At 50.0% G+C, this 13978-nt stretch overlaps 3 protein-coding genes across 3 annotated transcripts in view; 2 read left to right on the forward strand and 1 right to left on the reverse strand.

The window, feature by feature from the left end:
- Window positions 1-232: 232 nt before the first annotated feature.
- On the reverse strand, window positions 233-4024 carry ctss1 (cathepsin S, ortholog 1). Its single transcript, XM_076017141.1, has 8 exons — window positions 3901-4024; window positions 3034-3154; window positions 2835-2957; window positions 1942-2094; window positions 1643-1867; window positions 1388-1553; window positions 765-870; window positions 233-652 (listed from the first exon to the last, which is right to left on the reverse strand). The coding sequence occupies exons 2-8, from the start codon at window positions 3151-3153 to the stop codon at window positions 553-555; spliced, it is 993 nt and encodes a 330-aa protein (XP_075873256.1). The 5' UTR covers window position 3154; window positions 3901-4024; the 3' UTR covers window positions 233-552.
- Window positions 4025-7929: 3905 nt separating this feature from the next.
- LOC142882416 (leucine-rich repeat and immunoglobulin-like domain-containing nogo receptor-interacting protein 1) lies at window positions 7930-10341 on the forward strand. Its single transcript, XM_076017151.1, has one exon. The coding sequence runs from the start codon at window positions 8069-8071 to the stop codon at window positions 9896-9898; it is 1830 nt and encodes a 609-aa protein (XP_075873266.1). The 5' UTR covers window positions 7930-8068; the 3' UTR covers window positions 9899-10341.
- A 382-nt stretch (window positions 10342-10723) lies between these two features.
- vps72a (vacuolar protein sorting 72 homolog a) overlaps window positions 10724-13978 on the forward strand; it is a 3327-nt gene continuing 72 nt past the window's right edge. Inside the window, exons 1-6 of the mRNA XM_076017143.1 lie at window positions 10724-11105; window positions 12208-12360; window positions 12455-12575; window positions 12790-12966; window positions 13228-13372; window positions 13452-13978. The exon at window positions 13452-13978 is cut by the window's right edge and continues 72 nt beyond it. Coding sequence (XP_075873258.1) covers window positions 10989-11105; window positions 12208-12360; window positions 12455-12575; window positions 12790-12966; window positions 13228-13372; window positions 13452-13839 — 1101 coding nt within the window. The 5' untranslated portion in view covers window positions 10724-10988 and the 3' untranslated portion in view covers window positions 13840-13978. The remainder of the gene's footprint in view (window positions 11106-12207; window positions 12361-12454; window positions 12576-12789; window positions 12967-13227; window positions 13373-13451) is intronic.

Below are 13978 nucleotides of genomic sequence, written 5' to 3' on the forward strand. Positions count from 1 at the left end.
TCGAGTCTTGTGGTTGTTAGGAGAAGGCAAAAACACACAGGGTGAACCTGAGGGTTCACTTGCACGGTGTTGGAACTGCAATTGATACTTTTGGACACTTGGGGGCAGCAGATCAAAACAATGTTTCATTATTATTTGGCTTAATTCCTTTATCAACCTCCTTATTTTGAAATTGCCATGTATTTATGTTCATCCTCTGTGTCAAGAATGAAGAAAGTGTTGAGAAGAAAGATCAATGTGTGCACCTACATCTTTAATTGTGCAGTAGAAAGGAGGTTTTACAGAATCTATCTAGGAATTACATTTATTGATGATGCTACTCGTGCTGTAAATGCTATGCTACTCATATGCCCAAAGAATGAAACAGGTCCTTTACACTTGAATCACATAGCAATGAAAAATAAAGAGCAAAAGACACAAACTGAAGCATCAGCAACGACTCAGGCACAACCTATTCAAGCAGAATGCAACAAAGACATAAACGTTCTCTTTATTGAAAGGACCAGATGCAGCTTTCTGTTATGTTATTATAGAACGGCAGACTCGGCCTCTTCACAAGGTCGGGTAGACGGCAAAACTGGCAATCCCACAAAGATTCTTTTGGTTTCTGGCAAGTCGAATGAAACCTTTTTCACCCCAAGTGGTTCCCCAGCTGAAAAGAAAGACACACATTCAGTATGTAATGGCCACACTACAAATCTTCTACTAGTACACACGGAATATAATCATTTCCTGTGTGATTTTTCAATAAAGTTCTGCTTCACCTGTTCTTCACGAGCCAGAAGTCTTGTCCTCCGGATGTACCATAGCCCACCACCAGGACAGCGTGATTGATGAGCTTTGAGTTGCAGTTGGGGACGTTGTATAAACCTGGGAAAATGCGTGAATTTAAAGCGGCTGTGTGTGATATAATCCCCACCACTAGATGTCGCTAGTTTTACGCCGCAGGCTCCCTGCAGTCGAACTGAAGCTCCACGGAGCAAGCGAGGACATGCCAAGTCGTTTTGTGGACGACGCTCAGTGACAAAGTGAGTACACAATTGTGCAGCCAGGGGGCGCTGCTCTCAGCATTCCTTCTGTATTTTCTATTTTGTTTCGTTTTCCTGTGACCTTAAATGTCGGCTATCTCTAGAAGACTAGAAGAGTTCCCCCTGTTTACTCCTCCCTGGCTCAGTTCTCTTAACAAGAAGGTTGACCCGGTGGCCACATGTAGCAAGATGATCACATGACCACGGCCAAGAAACAAGGGGCTAAGGTTTCCTGCACGTGCTGTACGTGTGGAATTCTGCTAACGTTCAACAGATCCTGGAGTTGTGGCCTTCTGCCGGACACCTCCTACTGTAAACAGGGTTCTCGACTAGGCCACGCCCCTCCAGCTCCACCTCACCTCCCCGGTAGAGATGGAAAGATGGCAGCTTGGCGTTGATGGCCACGGCCACCGGCCCCACTGATGCCACCGCCGCCTGCAGAGTCTTCTCATCTCCCTGCGGGAGGAGGCGGAAACTGGAGCAGCTGCCAGCTTTGCCCTTAACGGAATACCGACATATTCCTGCCTGAAGGGGGAAACGTTTCCATTTTTAACGGTGAAATGAAACAATAAACGCCAGCTTGACATATTTCTCAGGACAACTTGGCCGGTGACCTTGTGTTCGTAGGGGTAGAAGCTCTCCGAGTCCACGCCTCCGTTGCGGATGATGTAGCTGTAGGACTTGGTGATGTAACCTCCCCTGCAACCCAGGTTTCCCTCGTGGCCGCTGCAGTCTAGCAGGTTCTGCGGGCTGAGCGGAACCAGGACTCCCGTCCGCTTGGCAACCTGTCCCTCCAGAGCCCCCAGAGAACTGAAGGCCCAGCAGGACCCACACTGACCCTTCAAGATGTTCAGAAGCACTTGTTAACTCAACGAGGTGACCCTCAGTCCTCCCCTCTGGAGCTCTTTCTCACCTGGTTCTGGACCGGACTGACCAGGCCCCGCTCCCTCCAGTCCACTCTCCCAGGTGTGGACCAGCTCCTCATCTCCTCCGAGGAGGCATTTGTGACAGAATGAGGCTCCTCTGGCCTCAGGCGGTTCATCCCCTCATTGATTTCCTCTGTAGTCTATGTAGAAAGTAAGACTGTTAATGTAGGAAACTGAGTGAAATATGAGAATGAGTCATTTCCTCCTCAGAGAAGCTGGTGGGCTGATTGCTGCTGGGAAATCTCAACCTCAATCCAAACCTCTACCTTCCCTGCCCACTTTTGTGTGGGCATGTTGCACACTTTGCCACCGTCCCAATTGTTTCGATTGCATCTGGCACTTTGGATGAAATGAATCAGATCGCATGAAGGAAGCTTAGCGCTGACCTGTGAGGTTGGGCGTTTACATTAAGCCTGCAGAGGGCGCAGCTTTAAACGCACATTAACAACGTTGGGTCAGCAGCGAGCGCCTTGCACCACCAGCGCTCACTGGGTGCGAGTGTGCAGGTTGGGATGTTCGCTGTGTGGCCACTAGGGGGCTCCTAAAACCTTTCTACTCACAGGGTCCCGCATTCTGCCTGTTTACAGATGAATTCTTTTTCATTTCACACTAAAGTGGAGTTGCCATGGACGATTAGAAAGAAAATAGCCCTCTGTTTGCAGCCTGAATTAAGCTGAGTATGATCTTCCTGATGAAGCTCACGCTCTGTTATAACTTCCACACGCGTCATGAAATGACAGCGCCATGAGCAACGGCCAGATTGGCGGTGTCGACGCTAACCTGGATGGTGGTGGTATATGTGCCCTTTGTGACATCACAAGGGGTTCAAATCTGCATTTATCTCCTCGGCTGTGAACGGAGCGTGTGCTGTGGTCCCCACCAGGTCGGACAGATGGTTGAGCCCCACGGTGAAGCTGTGTTTCCCGGCCGAGGCCTCCTGGTTGTGTTGGATCACCGAGCGCAGGTTCCTCTCCCACACGGCTCTCCGGAAGAAGACCTCCTTCTGAAAGCAGAGCCCGGCAGCTGATGGGTCGGTACCGCTCGGGTAAAGGTATTCCCAGGGACGTTCACGTTCCTACCTGGTTATTGTAACTCTTGCCGTGTGCGATTTTCCACTCTTGCCACAGTTTGTTGACTGCAGAAGAAGTGCGTCCGCAGGTCAGACAGTGCAAAAGCACCATCACACACAACATGTACATCCTGGATAAATAACACATTAGTGACAGTCACATTCATTTTCAAAAAAGTCATGAAGATAAACATTATTTACAGTCAGAGTTGATGATTTTGTTTTGAAAATACTTCAAAAACCAAACATATTTTATTGTGCCATAGTTCACACTTGAAAGGCAAGTGACACTGAAAACATAGCATACAGCCTTGGAGAGAGTGAAAAAAATGATAATAATATGAAGAGGTAACTAAATACATGAATAGAAATAAAATAAATAAATGTAACAGCTGCCCGCATCTCAGTCAACCTGCGTCTGCCAGGAACTCCAAGGACTGTCAGCCCCAACAACAGACACTTCATCACCGGCAAGAGTTAAAAAGTGTGACAGTTGGTCAAAGTAATGAAGCAGTGGTTCCCAGTGGGAATAAACCTTCTCCTAGAGAACTCCTTTGCTTTGAAGGAAGCAGAGACGACTTCCACAGCAGGAGAATCAAGAGAGTCAAAGGCCAAAACATTCTTTTGTATGGCTGTGGTTGTAAAGTCATCAGGTTGTCAAGTCATCAGGTTGTCAAGTCATCAGGTTGTCAAGTCATCAGGTTGCTGCGTGCGGAGATGAATTATATTGAGACGGAGATGTGAAGAATGATGGCCAGTAGCTGGAATAGTTTACAACATACGTGTGAGATTGCAGGGTGACTGAGAACTGCTGCTGAAAACACTCAAAGCACTCAGTAGCGTTTCAGCATAAAAGGAGAAAATAGTTTGTGTTTACCTCGTGGTTCTGTTGTGATCGGCGCAGGTTTCATATCACAGCGACCAAAGTGAGTCTGTTTGTCGCTGAGCGGCGCAGCGCTGCGTTCCAAAAAGAGGAAGTCGCTCTCGCACACAGACACGCACTGTTGTGTTCTTCTTTGGCAGTGCGTCTACACTCCAGTTTGTCATGTGAATCTAATAGAAAAGCAGCAGTTACTGCTCAGAACCGGGCTCTTCTTCTGGAGCCTGAACTGTGTGCCAGATTCAATATTCTTATTGATCACTTCAACGCTCAAGGGTTTTTCACGACTCACCCCGATGAAAATCAAACTGCATTTTTAAGCAGATTTTTGTTTTACATTTGCACCTCAGTCAGGTTGAGGTTGCAATGCGTGGACGAACAATCAACATTCTTTCCCCCCTTGATTTTAGCTCATGGCGCTGTGTAACTCAAAAGAGGTGAAACAAAACTCAAAAGCAATTTTCAGAAGAAGTGAGTGAGTGTTTAATAAAAACTCTGACAATAATAACAAGTTGACATTGCTCGGTTCTTGGGTCGCAGCACTCCCGGTTCCCAGGTTCACCCAGGCAGCAGCAGCGAGCACGCAGGATGCCGCTCGCTCAGGTCCTGGCCCAGGATGCCTTCTGGCTTTTCTCTTCCCCAATCCGGGCTTGGACTGGGATTCGCTGATGAAGGCAGGTTCCCTGAGGTCGCCCACCAGATGGTGAAGTCCTGACTCAGCAGCCGCTCGGTCCCTCTGGTGATGCTGCACCTTTCGGGACAGCTCGGGGTGCCGTCACAGCCGCGTGTGTCTTTTCACTGAATGACTGCACGGAGAATATTTTCAATCTTGCCGGGATGGACCGATCACACTTATTGATAAGCAGCAGCTCCCCCGGGGTCTATTGAAACTGTGAGATCCCCTCCAGTCTGCAGGCAAGCGTGTTGCTCACATGTTCTAACAGCGTGTCCCAGGGTACGCGGTGCGATAATATTTTCTGCTCAGTAATTGACTGAAGAGGAGGCACATTATGTGATTATGTGACCAGGAGACATAATTAAAAAGACAGTAATGGATCCTCCTGCATGCCGAGGGCCCCCGCGGGACCTCAGACCCTTTTTTCTCCTATATCATCTCTCACATCACGAGCCGTACACGGTGTCTCACACGCAGGGATGCCTCAGTCCAGTTCCCACTCGACAGCAGCAGGAAGATGCTTGTTCAAGGTCCGACATTGCGTAACATTAACTTTACCAATGCTCTCTAACGCCATGTGTTGCCGGGGCAAGTCTGCAGCCCTTTGTGATGTCACCAAAATACCTTATTCAAGGCGAGTGACAGCACCCTCAGCCAGGTGTTGCCAGTTTTAACAGGAGGCTGCAAACAGAGGGCTAAACCTGAGGTGACAGAGCCGTTTCTTTTGAACTGACTCCTAAAACACACCCATGACTGATCCATGATATAATATATATATATGTATATATATATTACATATATATATATATATATATTACATATATATGTTCAATACATTTTCTTTTTCTGTTGGATGTTGTTTTTTCTCTTGCTTTGTGCATGTTTTGTAAAGTGTCCTAAAAAAGGCTTTATTAATAAAATGTGTTTTTTTTTCCAGAGATCTCAACATGAGTATGGAAAATAACAGCAGGTATGAAATAGGATCTTCATCGACTGTTTGAATTCAACATACCCGGGTCACAACACAAGGGTGTATTATGCTAGTGTGTGTGTGTGTGTGGGGGGGGAGGGGGAGCTGCAGATTTCCCTTCGTACGCAGGTGCCAGCACCTGAATTCCTCACCATCTGGTGTCGCTCGCCAAATCTGTGTGTTTGGCTGACCTGTGCCTGCCTCCTGTCCTCCTGTCCTCCTGTCCTCCTGTCCTCCTGTCCTCCTGTCCTCCAGTGCAGGAGCTGGTGCATATAATCCCCCCAGCATGCGCCCGAGCGCCCGCGCATCCACAGCCTCGTTGCTGTTGCCATGAGGACAGCGAAGCAACAGGGGCACTGAGCCGCAGTGGCGACGCGCTCGGTCCACAGCTCCAGTCTTCTGCCAGGGGGACGGAGGACGGAGGATTCTCCTCTTTCCTCAGGATGCATTTTGCAGGAGCTGCAAGACGCCGTCTGAATCGCCTCTGCTTTGCTGTTCTCTGGCCGAAGGGAGAATATTAAAGCGGCTGCTTTTGAACTCTTCTTTTTTTCCCTGACGACAGGATTGGGACAATTGATAATGAAAGGATGCACTGACGAGCCCCCGGCGCCGAGGAGACGGTGAGTTATATCACTGGGCTGCGGCCGCTGATAGAACATGCACACAGGCTCATCTCTAAAGCTGCACTTTTTGTGTACGCGAGCCCCTGTAGGTGTCAGGACTCTGCAAATAACTGCGATATTCCACCTTTTGTGCAACTGTTCTCACTCTGCAGCATGTGCGCCCCTGGAGGAGTTGGAGAGGAGTCAGCTCCCATCATCCACTGCTCCGGGGAGCTGCTGTCATCGCCAACTGTCAGGCAGTCCGCGTCCCCCGGCTCTACCACCCGCTCCATGAAGCGGGCTCTCTAAAAAACAACCCCCCCCCCCCACCGACGCCCTGGACGCTGCACGGCAGGATTCCACTCTGATGCAGGACATGTGACAGCAGGTGACCGTTCTCTGGGTGTCAACAGGTTGAGGTGAACACAAACTCTCAGGGAGTGTTTGTTCTACTGCCGCAGCTGCAGAGTGGTCCTCCCCTTCTTCTCACTGCCCAGAGTGTTGCACACGTCAGCGCAACAGCAGGGCTGGCAGGACTGCGGCTGTCTTGACACTTTTTTAAGGAAGAAAAGAAAAAGAAAAGCAGTAGAAACAAACCCACAGCTGCAGTCTGTAGTCCTGTAAGCTTCAACGTGTGCACGCATTCCATCAGTAAATCATATCAAATGTGTTTTTTTAAGGCAAGGTTATGTGAAACCAAGATGCTTTGCAGTTTGTTTAGCATGTTTTGCAGCATGTTTTGATGAGGTGAGTTCCCTCGCCATGTTAAAAGCCTCCAGCCAAGTGAGACCGCCTGGTTTCCACCGCTAAACTGCTTAGTTTTGGCCAGAGGCTGTAAACAGAGGGCTAAACATGCTGCATCATCTGAGATCTTTATGATTAAAAACAAAGGAATTATTAGTTTAGCATAGGACATGACATCATTATAAACTTGACTTTTACCACCTGCCGTATCTACTACACAAGAGGACGTTAACGCTTGCAGCAGCCTCATGTTATCTGAGTGTGCATGTCCGGCCCCTTTCCTTTCCTTTCTGCTGTCACACCACTGTTGAATCAACAGATAAGATGTTCTACCAACATGCCTCAGTGTTGAGAAAAGCCCTAAAATCAAAGTGATGGGATTCAGTTACGCTTGGGTCTGCAGAGGGATGCATCCACACTGTGCAGGGGGGAACTCTGTGCGCTAAGCAACCCTGTGTGTGGCCTTGCAGTGGGCGCTGGAAAGAGAAGCTGAAGGATTGAGGGCTGATCTACAGGAAAAGCTCCACCAATTAAGCTGCAAATTCTGCTGCTTTTCTGAAGGCCGAGGACTTCATGTATAGCTGAGATGTGTCCATCAAAGGTCTGAACAAATGCCACTTTCCCGGAAATAGCAGCATCTGCGTCAGCATCTGTGTGTGCTTTGAGGAATCTCACTGGGAAAGTTGCAGTGCTGGCCTCGGTATTCTCAGTTTTACAGTCAAAATGACTCAGGACTCTCTGAGCCTGTGTGGGCAGAATGTAAGACACATCAATCTGAGCCCAACAGCCCAGTCTTCTGCAGACTTACTGGAGCTTTCAGCTGCCGGGCATGCTGGGAAACAGACGATGGATCATTTCTGCAGTGTGCGTGAGGTGGACGATGAGGATAAATAAGAGCAGAGAGTCGAAGCACAATGGTAAGAAAAACACTTGGAGCAAAAGTCAAGCAACATCTGCCTAAACATTGCAGAGCGGTGACCTTCACAGTTTGATAAAGATGATTCGGCTGGCCACAGCTTTCTTTGCTTCCTGTTTGCACTTCGGCATCGCTGTGAACGTTAACAAAATAAAAAACCCTTTCCTGTCGCTTCTGGTTTTCACACTTGGACGCTGAGCGACACGTCTCGCTAACCCTTGTGATTATCTCCTCACGTTTCCTCTTCAGGCCACCAGATGTTTGAGGGAATCGCCGTCCACCACTGGCTGTGCTGGGGCGCCCTCTACCTTTTGGCGGCTGCGGTGCCGTCAATGTGCGCGGGCCGGCGCTCGTGCCCTCAGCTCTGCCAGTGCGACAGCGTCCTGCTGGAGGTGAACTGCTCTGCCGGCCAGCTGAGCGCGCTGCCCGACGGCCTCCAGCAGGACACCAGGGTGCTCAACCTGACGCACAACAAAATCAAGACTCTGGCGCGCCAACAGTTCCACGCGTTGCCGCAGCTCCTGGACCTGGATTTGAGCGACAACGTCATCGTGCTGATGGAAGCGGAGGCCTTCCTGGGCTTGCAGAGCCTGACCACCCTGAGACTCGCCCGCAACCGCCTCAAGATCGTCCCGGTCGGAGCTCTGGCTGGGTTGTCCCGGCTGAAGCTGTTGGACATTGGCGGCAACGAGATCCTCGTTTTCCTCGATTTCACCTTCCAGGACTTGGTCCTCCTGCAGGTTCTGGAAGCCGCGGGCAACGACTTGGTTTTCGTGTCCGGCCAGGCGTTCGCCGGCTTGGCTAACCTGCAGGAGCTGCGGCTCGACGGCCGCAACCTCACCGCCGTGCCGACGGAAGCGCTCTCGCCGCTCGACGGGCTGAGGAGTTTCCGTTTCCGGCGCCTGGGCCTGGCCTCGCTGCCAAACCACTCCTTCCGCCACCTGGACCGTCTCAAGGAGCTGCGCATCTCAGACTGCCCCTCTCTGGAGGAGCTCTCGGGGAACAGCCTGTTTGGCCTGAACCTGACGTCTCTGGCCATCACGCACGCCAAGCTCAGCGCCGTGCCGTACGTCCCCCTGCATCACCTGGTGTACCTGGTGCGTCTGGACCTCTCCTTCAACCCCATCACCGACATCGGCGGCCACCTGCTCGGTGACCTGCTCCGCCTCCAGGAGCTGCGTCTGGTGGGGGGATCCTTGCTGCGCATCCAGGTGGGAGCTTTCAGGGGCTTGGTGCACTTGAGACTGCTGAACGTGTCCGGGAACCTCCTCAGCACCATCGAGGCGGGAGCCTTCCAGTCGGCAGACGCCCTCAAGTCCCTGGGAGTCGACGACAACCCGCTGGCTTGCGACTGCCGGCTGCTGTGGTTGGTGCGGCGGCGTCTGAGCCTGGACTTTGGCGCCAGTCGTCCGACTTGCACCACCTCGGCTCAGCTGCAGGACTGGAACTTCCTGGACTTCACCGAGGCCGAGATCCCGGGGCTGCTCGCCTGTCGGCGCCCTCGGATCCTCAACCGCAAACCTCAGGAGGTCCGGGTGGACCAGGGCTACACGGTGGTGTTCTACTGCAACGTAGAGGGTGAGCCTCCACCGTCGGTCACCTGGCTGGACCCGCAGCTGAAAGCTTTATCGCCGGTGGGTCGGATACGGGCTCTGGCCAACGGCTCGCTGGAGGTTCGGTACGCCCAACCTCAAGACAGCGGCGCTTATCTCTGCGTGGCTTCCAACGCAGCGGGAAACAACAGCCTCACCGTCAGCCTGAATGTGCGGGCGTTCCCCTCGCCTCTGAAAAACGCCCTCCGTCTCAACAGCTGGATGGCCTTTCCCACCGCCTCCCCGGGCGAGAACGGCACCCACGAGTTTGCCTTTGATGTCAAAACGCTGCTGATTGCGGCCACCATCGGCTTCCTCTCGTTCTTCAGCTCCGTGAGCGTCTGCTTCATTTTCATGTTCTTCTGGAGCAAAGGCAAGGGGAAGATTAAGCACACGGCCACCATAGCGTACGTACCGCGAAGTGCTGCGGCCAATAGTAAAGGAGGAACGGGCAACTACATGGAGACCAGCAGGTACACCATGAAACTGATATAACTCAGGACATAAAAGTCCAGTTTTCAGCCCACGAGGAGAGAACAGTTGAGCTGATCGCAAAATGTACGTTTGTTTTGTTTTTTTCTTTTTAACTTTAAATGTTAAAGCATGCCAATGTCTTCGATGCCGGTTATCTCTATGTGTATGTATATGCTCACCACGACCTTTATTGCAAGTACTTGAACAGTAAATACATTTAACAAATAAATCCAGATTGTTGAAGTGAGAGCGCTGCATGTGATGAATGTAGATAAATAATGACTTTGGATGGAGCTCAGTGTACACAACACTTGCAGCTAATCTGCATGGGGTTAAGGCTTCATTGAATTGTATATAGCCTGCTTCTTTATAGTTCTATAGTTACTTTCTTTTTGCTGTACACTTTAATGAATGTATGCACACATTTTTGATATATACTCAATAAAGATCTTCACTCTTAAAAAGTGGCATTATTATTTTCTACGTTTTCCAGAGGTCATCGGTATACAGTACACACATTTTACATCTGACAGACACAATTACACACAATTTATTTAATTACACTCTCTAAACACTTCAAAGGCCCTTGTGAAATAATCGCGCTATCTTAATCTGAACAAAATCAAACAAAATGAAGTCGTTTGTTTTGGCCACATACACACAAATCTACATGTTTTTTCTGCAACGGAGATAAGCAAAGACCCGCCCCTACCTGCTTCTGATTGGCTTAGAGGTGAGTATATTAAGGTTAGGGATAGGGTTAATGGTAGCGGCAAGGAGTATTGGCCAATCAAAAGCAAGTAAATGCCGGTCTTTACAAAAATACCAGCAGATCATTTGAAGGAGGCCGATCCGGAAGTTGAAACGCTTTCCGGATGTGTTTGCCGTTGTTTAGCTTCATTCATAGCTTTTTTGGTGGGAAATTAGGACACGAAGCGGTGATCGTAACGCAAATAAACATGTTTAAGCATACTGTCAAGCTGGTAAAGAGAGGAACACGGTCATAATTGTAATATTCTGAGATACCGAGCAACAACGCTGGAGGTTAGCACGCCGTTGCTTAGCTGCCGGGCAGACGTTAGCTTTTTGCTAACATTGTTTAGAATCAGTCATGACTCTCGCAGGCAGCCGCGAGCCCAGAAAGACTGCGGGAAACCGCATGTCTAAATTGTTGGATGCCGAAGAAGAGGACGAATTCTACAAGACGACTTACGGAGGCTTTAACGACGTGAGTTGTCAAAAACAGCCGGAAATACAGAGCCGCTATGTTAGCATGAGCGCTATGCTAGCCTACGCTGCTACCTCTTATAGGTTCAATTGGATGTGTGTTTAACTTTTTGTTAGTCAACAAACGATATTAAAAGAAATGTGTATTTTCCTCAAGTAGTGTAAATTATAGAACGTCACCGTTTACAGGCTAAACGAGCCTGCAGTGACGGTGACTTTATTATCATGCGCTACTCGCATTCAGAGGAATAGACTGTCACAGAACACAGCTCCCGAGGAGGACTCTTATGTTTAATAATCGATAACTCACAGTTCAAGAACGATGAGTTCTTGGCAGATCGGTAACAGAAAAACCACACAGTTCTTAACACATTGTGACGAATCCGCTGCCAGCATTTATTATCAATTTGTCAGAATTCTTTGTTAAAACGATTTGCAAGAATTTCCGTTGACGGAAGCGTTGATCATTTCTCTCTGATTATTTCAGTCCGTTGTGTTCGTCACGGGATGAATCACGTGGCTCTCTTTTATTTTCATTTTTTTCTCTTAAAAGTAGAAAATAAAAATAAACGTGTTCGTTATGAAAATGTTAAACTATATAGTAGAAACTGCTGTGTGGCTTCCTGGAGTTTTTCTGTTGGCTTCTAAGATGCAACCTGAGCATCTGTTGCTGCACATTGCCAAGCAACTTTGCTTGTTGTGACTGCAGTTTCATGTTGAATTGTCGAAAGCGAGGCTTTGCCTTCCATGCGCTGCACTCTGTTCACGCAACAAATGCCAGTTTTTGGTTGTGCAGGAAATAATCTATTTTTAAGCGCAGCATTTCAAGCCACTGACGTTTCTCTTCAGTTTGCTGCCTGAGCCAATTCTTCTTGTGCTACCGGTTCAAGAGTCCACTTGTGTGGGGGGGTCTGGCAGCAGCCGTCCTGTCAGTTCTGCTGTCGGACACTCAAAATGTTGCATTTCAAATTAGCAGGACTCTTTTCAGGCCAATCAAAGTCCTGCTTGACACGGTGGAGTCTCCACCCAGACGCTGGAGAGGACTGTGAATGTTGTTGCACTGAGATTGAATCAATACAAACCTCCTATCGGTTCTCCTCCAGGAATCTGGAGATGATGAGTACCACGGGGAACACTCGGACACAGAGGACGAAGTGGACAGTGACTTTGACATCGATGAGGGGGACGAGCCCGACAGTGACCAAGAGGAGGATGCACCTCGGAGGAAAGGCCGGGTCGTGACCAAAGCGTACAAGGTAGAACTCTAAGAAGCAGCAGCATTTCATCAACGAGCTAAAAAAATGAAAATGTAACTCAATAATTGTATTTTGTTGTTGATGTCTTCCCAAGGAACCTATAAAGGTCGTCAAACCAAAAGCAAAAAGACCCTCGGAGGAACAGAAGAAGACTGAGAAAACAAAAGTGGAACTCAAACGGAGAATTCCACAAGAATTTCAGGACTTTGGTGAAAGTAAGATTCCTGCAAAAAGTTACAGTTGAAGTGTCAATATTGTGTGAAGGTATTGTGTGTCAGGTGACCTCGGCAAAGCAGAGTTTGATCATTTCACAGTCATTCTGTGATTCATTTAAAACCACAGCTGGTTCCTTTGAATTCTGGTGCTGTTCATGAGCAGTGTGTGTTATCACGTTGTTATGTTCAATGTTGTGTCCTCTCCACTCTCCAGCCCGGAAGTCTGTGCGTCAGTCCACCAGTGAACACACTCGGAAGACTAACTTGCGCCTGCAGGAGCGCCAGGACGCCCCCCGGAGACGGCGCGGTGCTCATCGCGATCGGCCCCTCACGCAGGAGGAGCTGCTGGCCGAGGCCGAGGTCACAGCGGAGCTCAACATCCGATCTTTAGGCAAGAGCGCGCTGGAAGAAATCACATTCCTTTCCCTTTCACAGGGAACTTGTGTCTTGTCAAACAGCAGCAGCCTTTCTATAAAAGACATCTGGGTTCTGGACGGGAACCTTTTGATGCATTCATTTGGATCTCTGGTCACAGCACAGTTGTGCTTCTTTCACCATTTGACGACCCAAAGAAAGAAAGAATTCACCGTCAAAGTGAAAGCGAGTGTTGCTCCACCGATGCTCACTTTGTGTTTCTTCCTGCCTGCTGTAGAAAACTATGAGCGTCTGGAGGCGGACAAGAAGAAACAGGTGCACAAGAAGCGTCGCTTCGAGGGCCCGACCATCCGGTACCACTCGGTTCTGATGCCGCTGGTCTCTCACTCCGTCTTGAAGGAAGAAAACGTGGATGTGGAAGGGTCGGTACCAGATCTCAAGGGATCGGTGCGTGATCCGGCTCTGGGTTTTCCTAACACGCGGTTCTGTTTCACGATGAAGGTTGGACCAAGACGTCCCCCAGTCGGCGCCCCAGAACCCCTCCGCGCTGTCCCAGCAGCCCGCCGGAGGCCTCTGCTCCCGCACCTACGTCACCTTCAGCGACGACGAGGCCTTCGAGGCGGCGTTCCCCCCCGAGGCCCAGTCCAGCCCCCAGCTGCCCGTCCAGGAGGTATGTCCCGTCACACACAAGGCGGCGCTGTACCGGGACCCCGTCACCGACATACCGTACGCTAACGCGCGCGCCTTTCGCATCATCCGGGAAGCGTACCGCAAGTACGTGGCGGCTCACGGGTTCCCCAGCGCCTCGGTGGGGAGCACCGGACTTGACCCGGCGGCCAAGGGCGCCCGCCACAAGATGCTGCTCAAGCAGAGTGCAGTGGGAAGTTAAGACGCCTTCCAACCGTCTGCCTGGTTCTGGACGGCGGGCAAGTGGTGCTGCTGGGTCACTGACTGACACTGGATCAACGAGCCCCAGTAAGCAGCCATCGGAAGCTGGACTTTATTCTGTGTTCCGGTCTCTGACTCAA

Source organism: Nelusetta ayraudi, unplaced genomic scaffold (assembly GCF_046127955.1).
Source record: "Nelusetta ayraudi isolate G7.1 ecotype Tasmania unplaced genomic scaffold, CSIRO-AGI_Nayr_v1 ptg000262l, whole genome shotgun sequence".
Classification (NCBI taxonomy): Eukaryota; Metazoa; Chordata; class Actinopteri; order Tetraodontiformes; family Monacanthidae; genus Nelusetta; species Nelusetta ayraudi.

What these genes read in the sequence shown, in the direction of transcription:
- LOC142882416 (XM_076017151.1), top strand. Translation starts at nt 8,069, where the DNA reads ATGTTTGAGGGAATCGCCGTCCACCACTGGCTGTGCTGGGGCGCCCTC.
- ctss1 (XM_076017141.1), bottom strand. Translation starts at nt 3,153, where the DNA reads ATGTACATGTTGTGTGTGATGGTGCTTTTGCACTGTCTGACCTGCGGA. An exon ending in TCAGTCCGGTCCAGAACCAG is followed by an intron (nt 1,868 to 1,941) that starts GTGAGAAAGAGC and finishes AACATCTTGAAG; the next exon opens with GGTCAGTGTGGGTCCTGCTG. An exon ending in TCTACCCCTACGAACACAAG is followed by an intron (nt 1,554 to 1,642) that starts GTCACCGGCCAA and finishes TTCCCCCTTCAG; the next exon opens with GCAGGAATATGTCGGTATTC.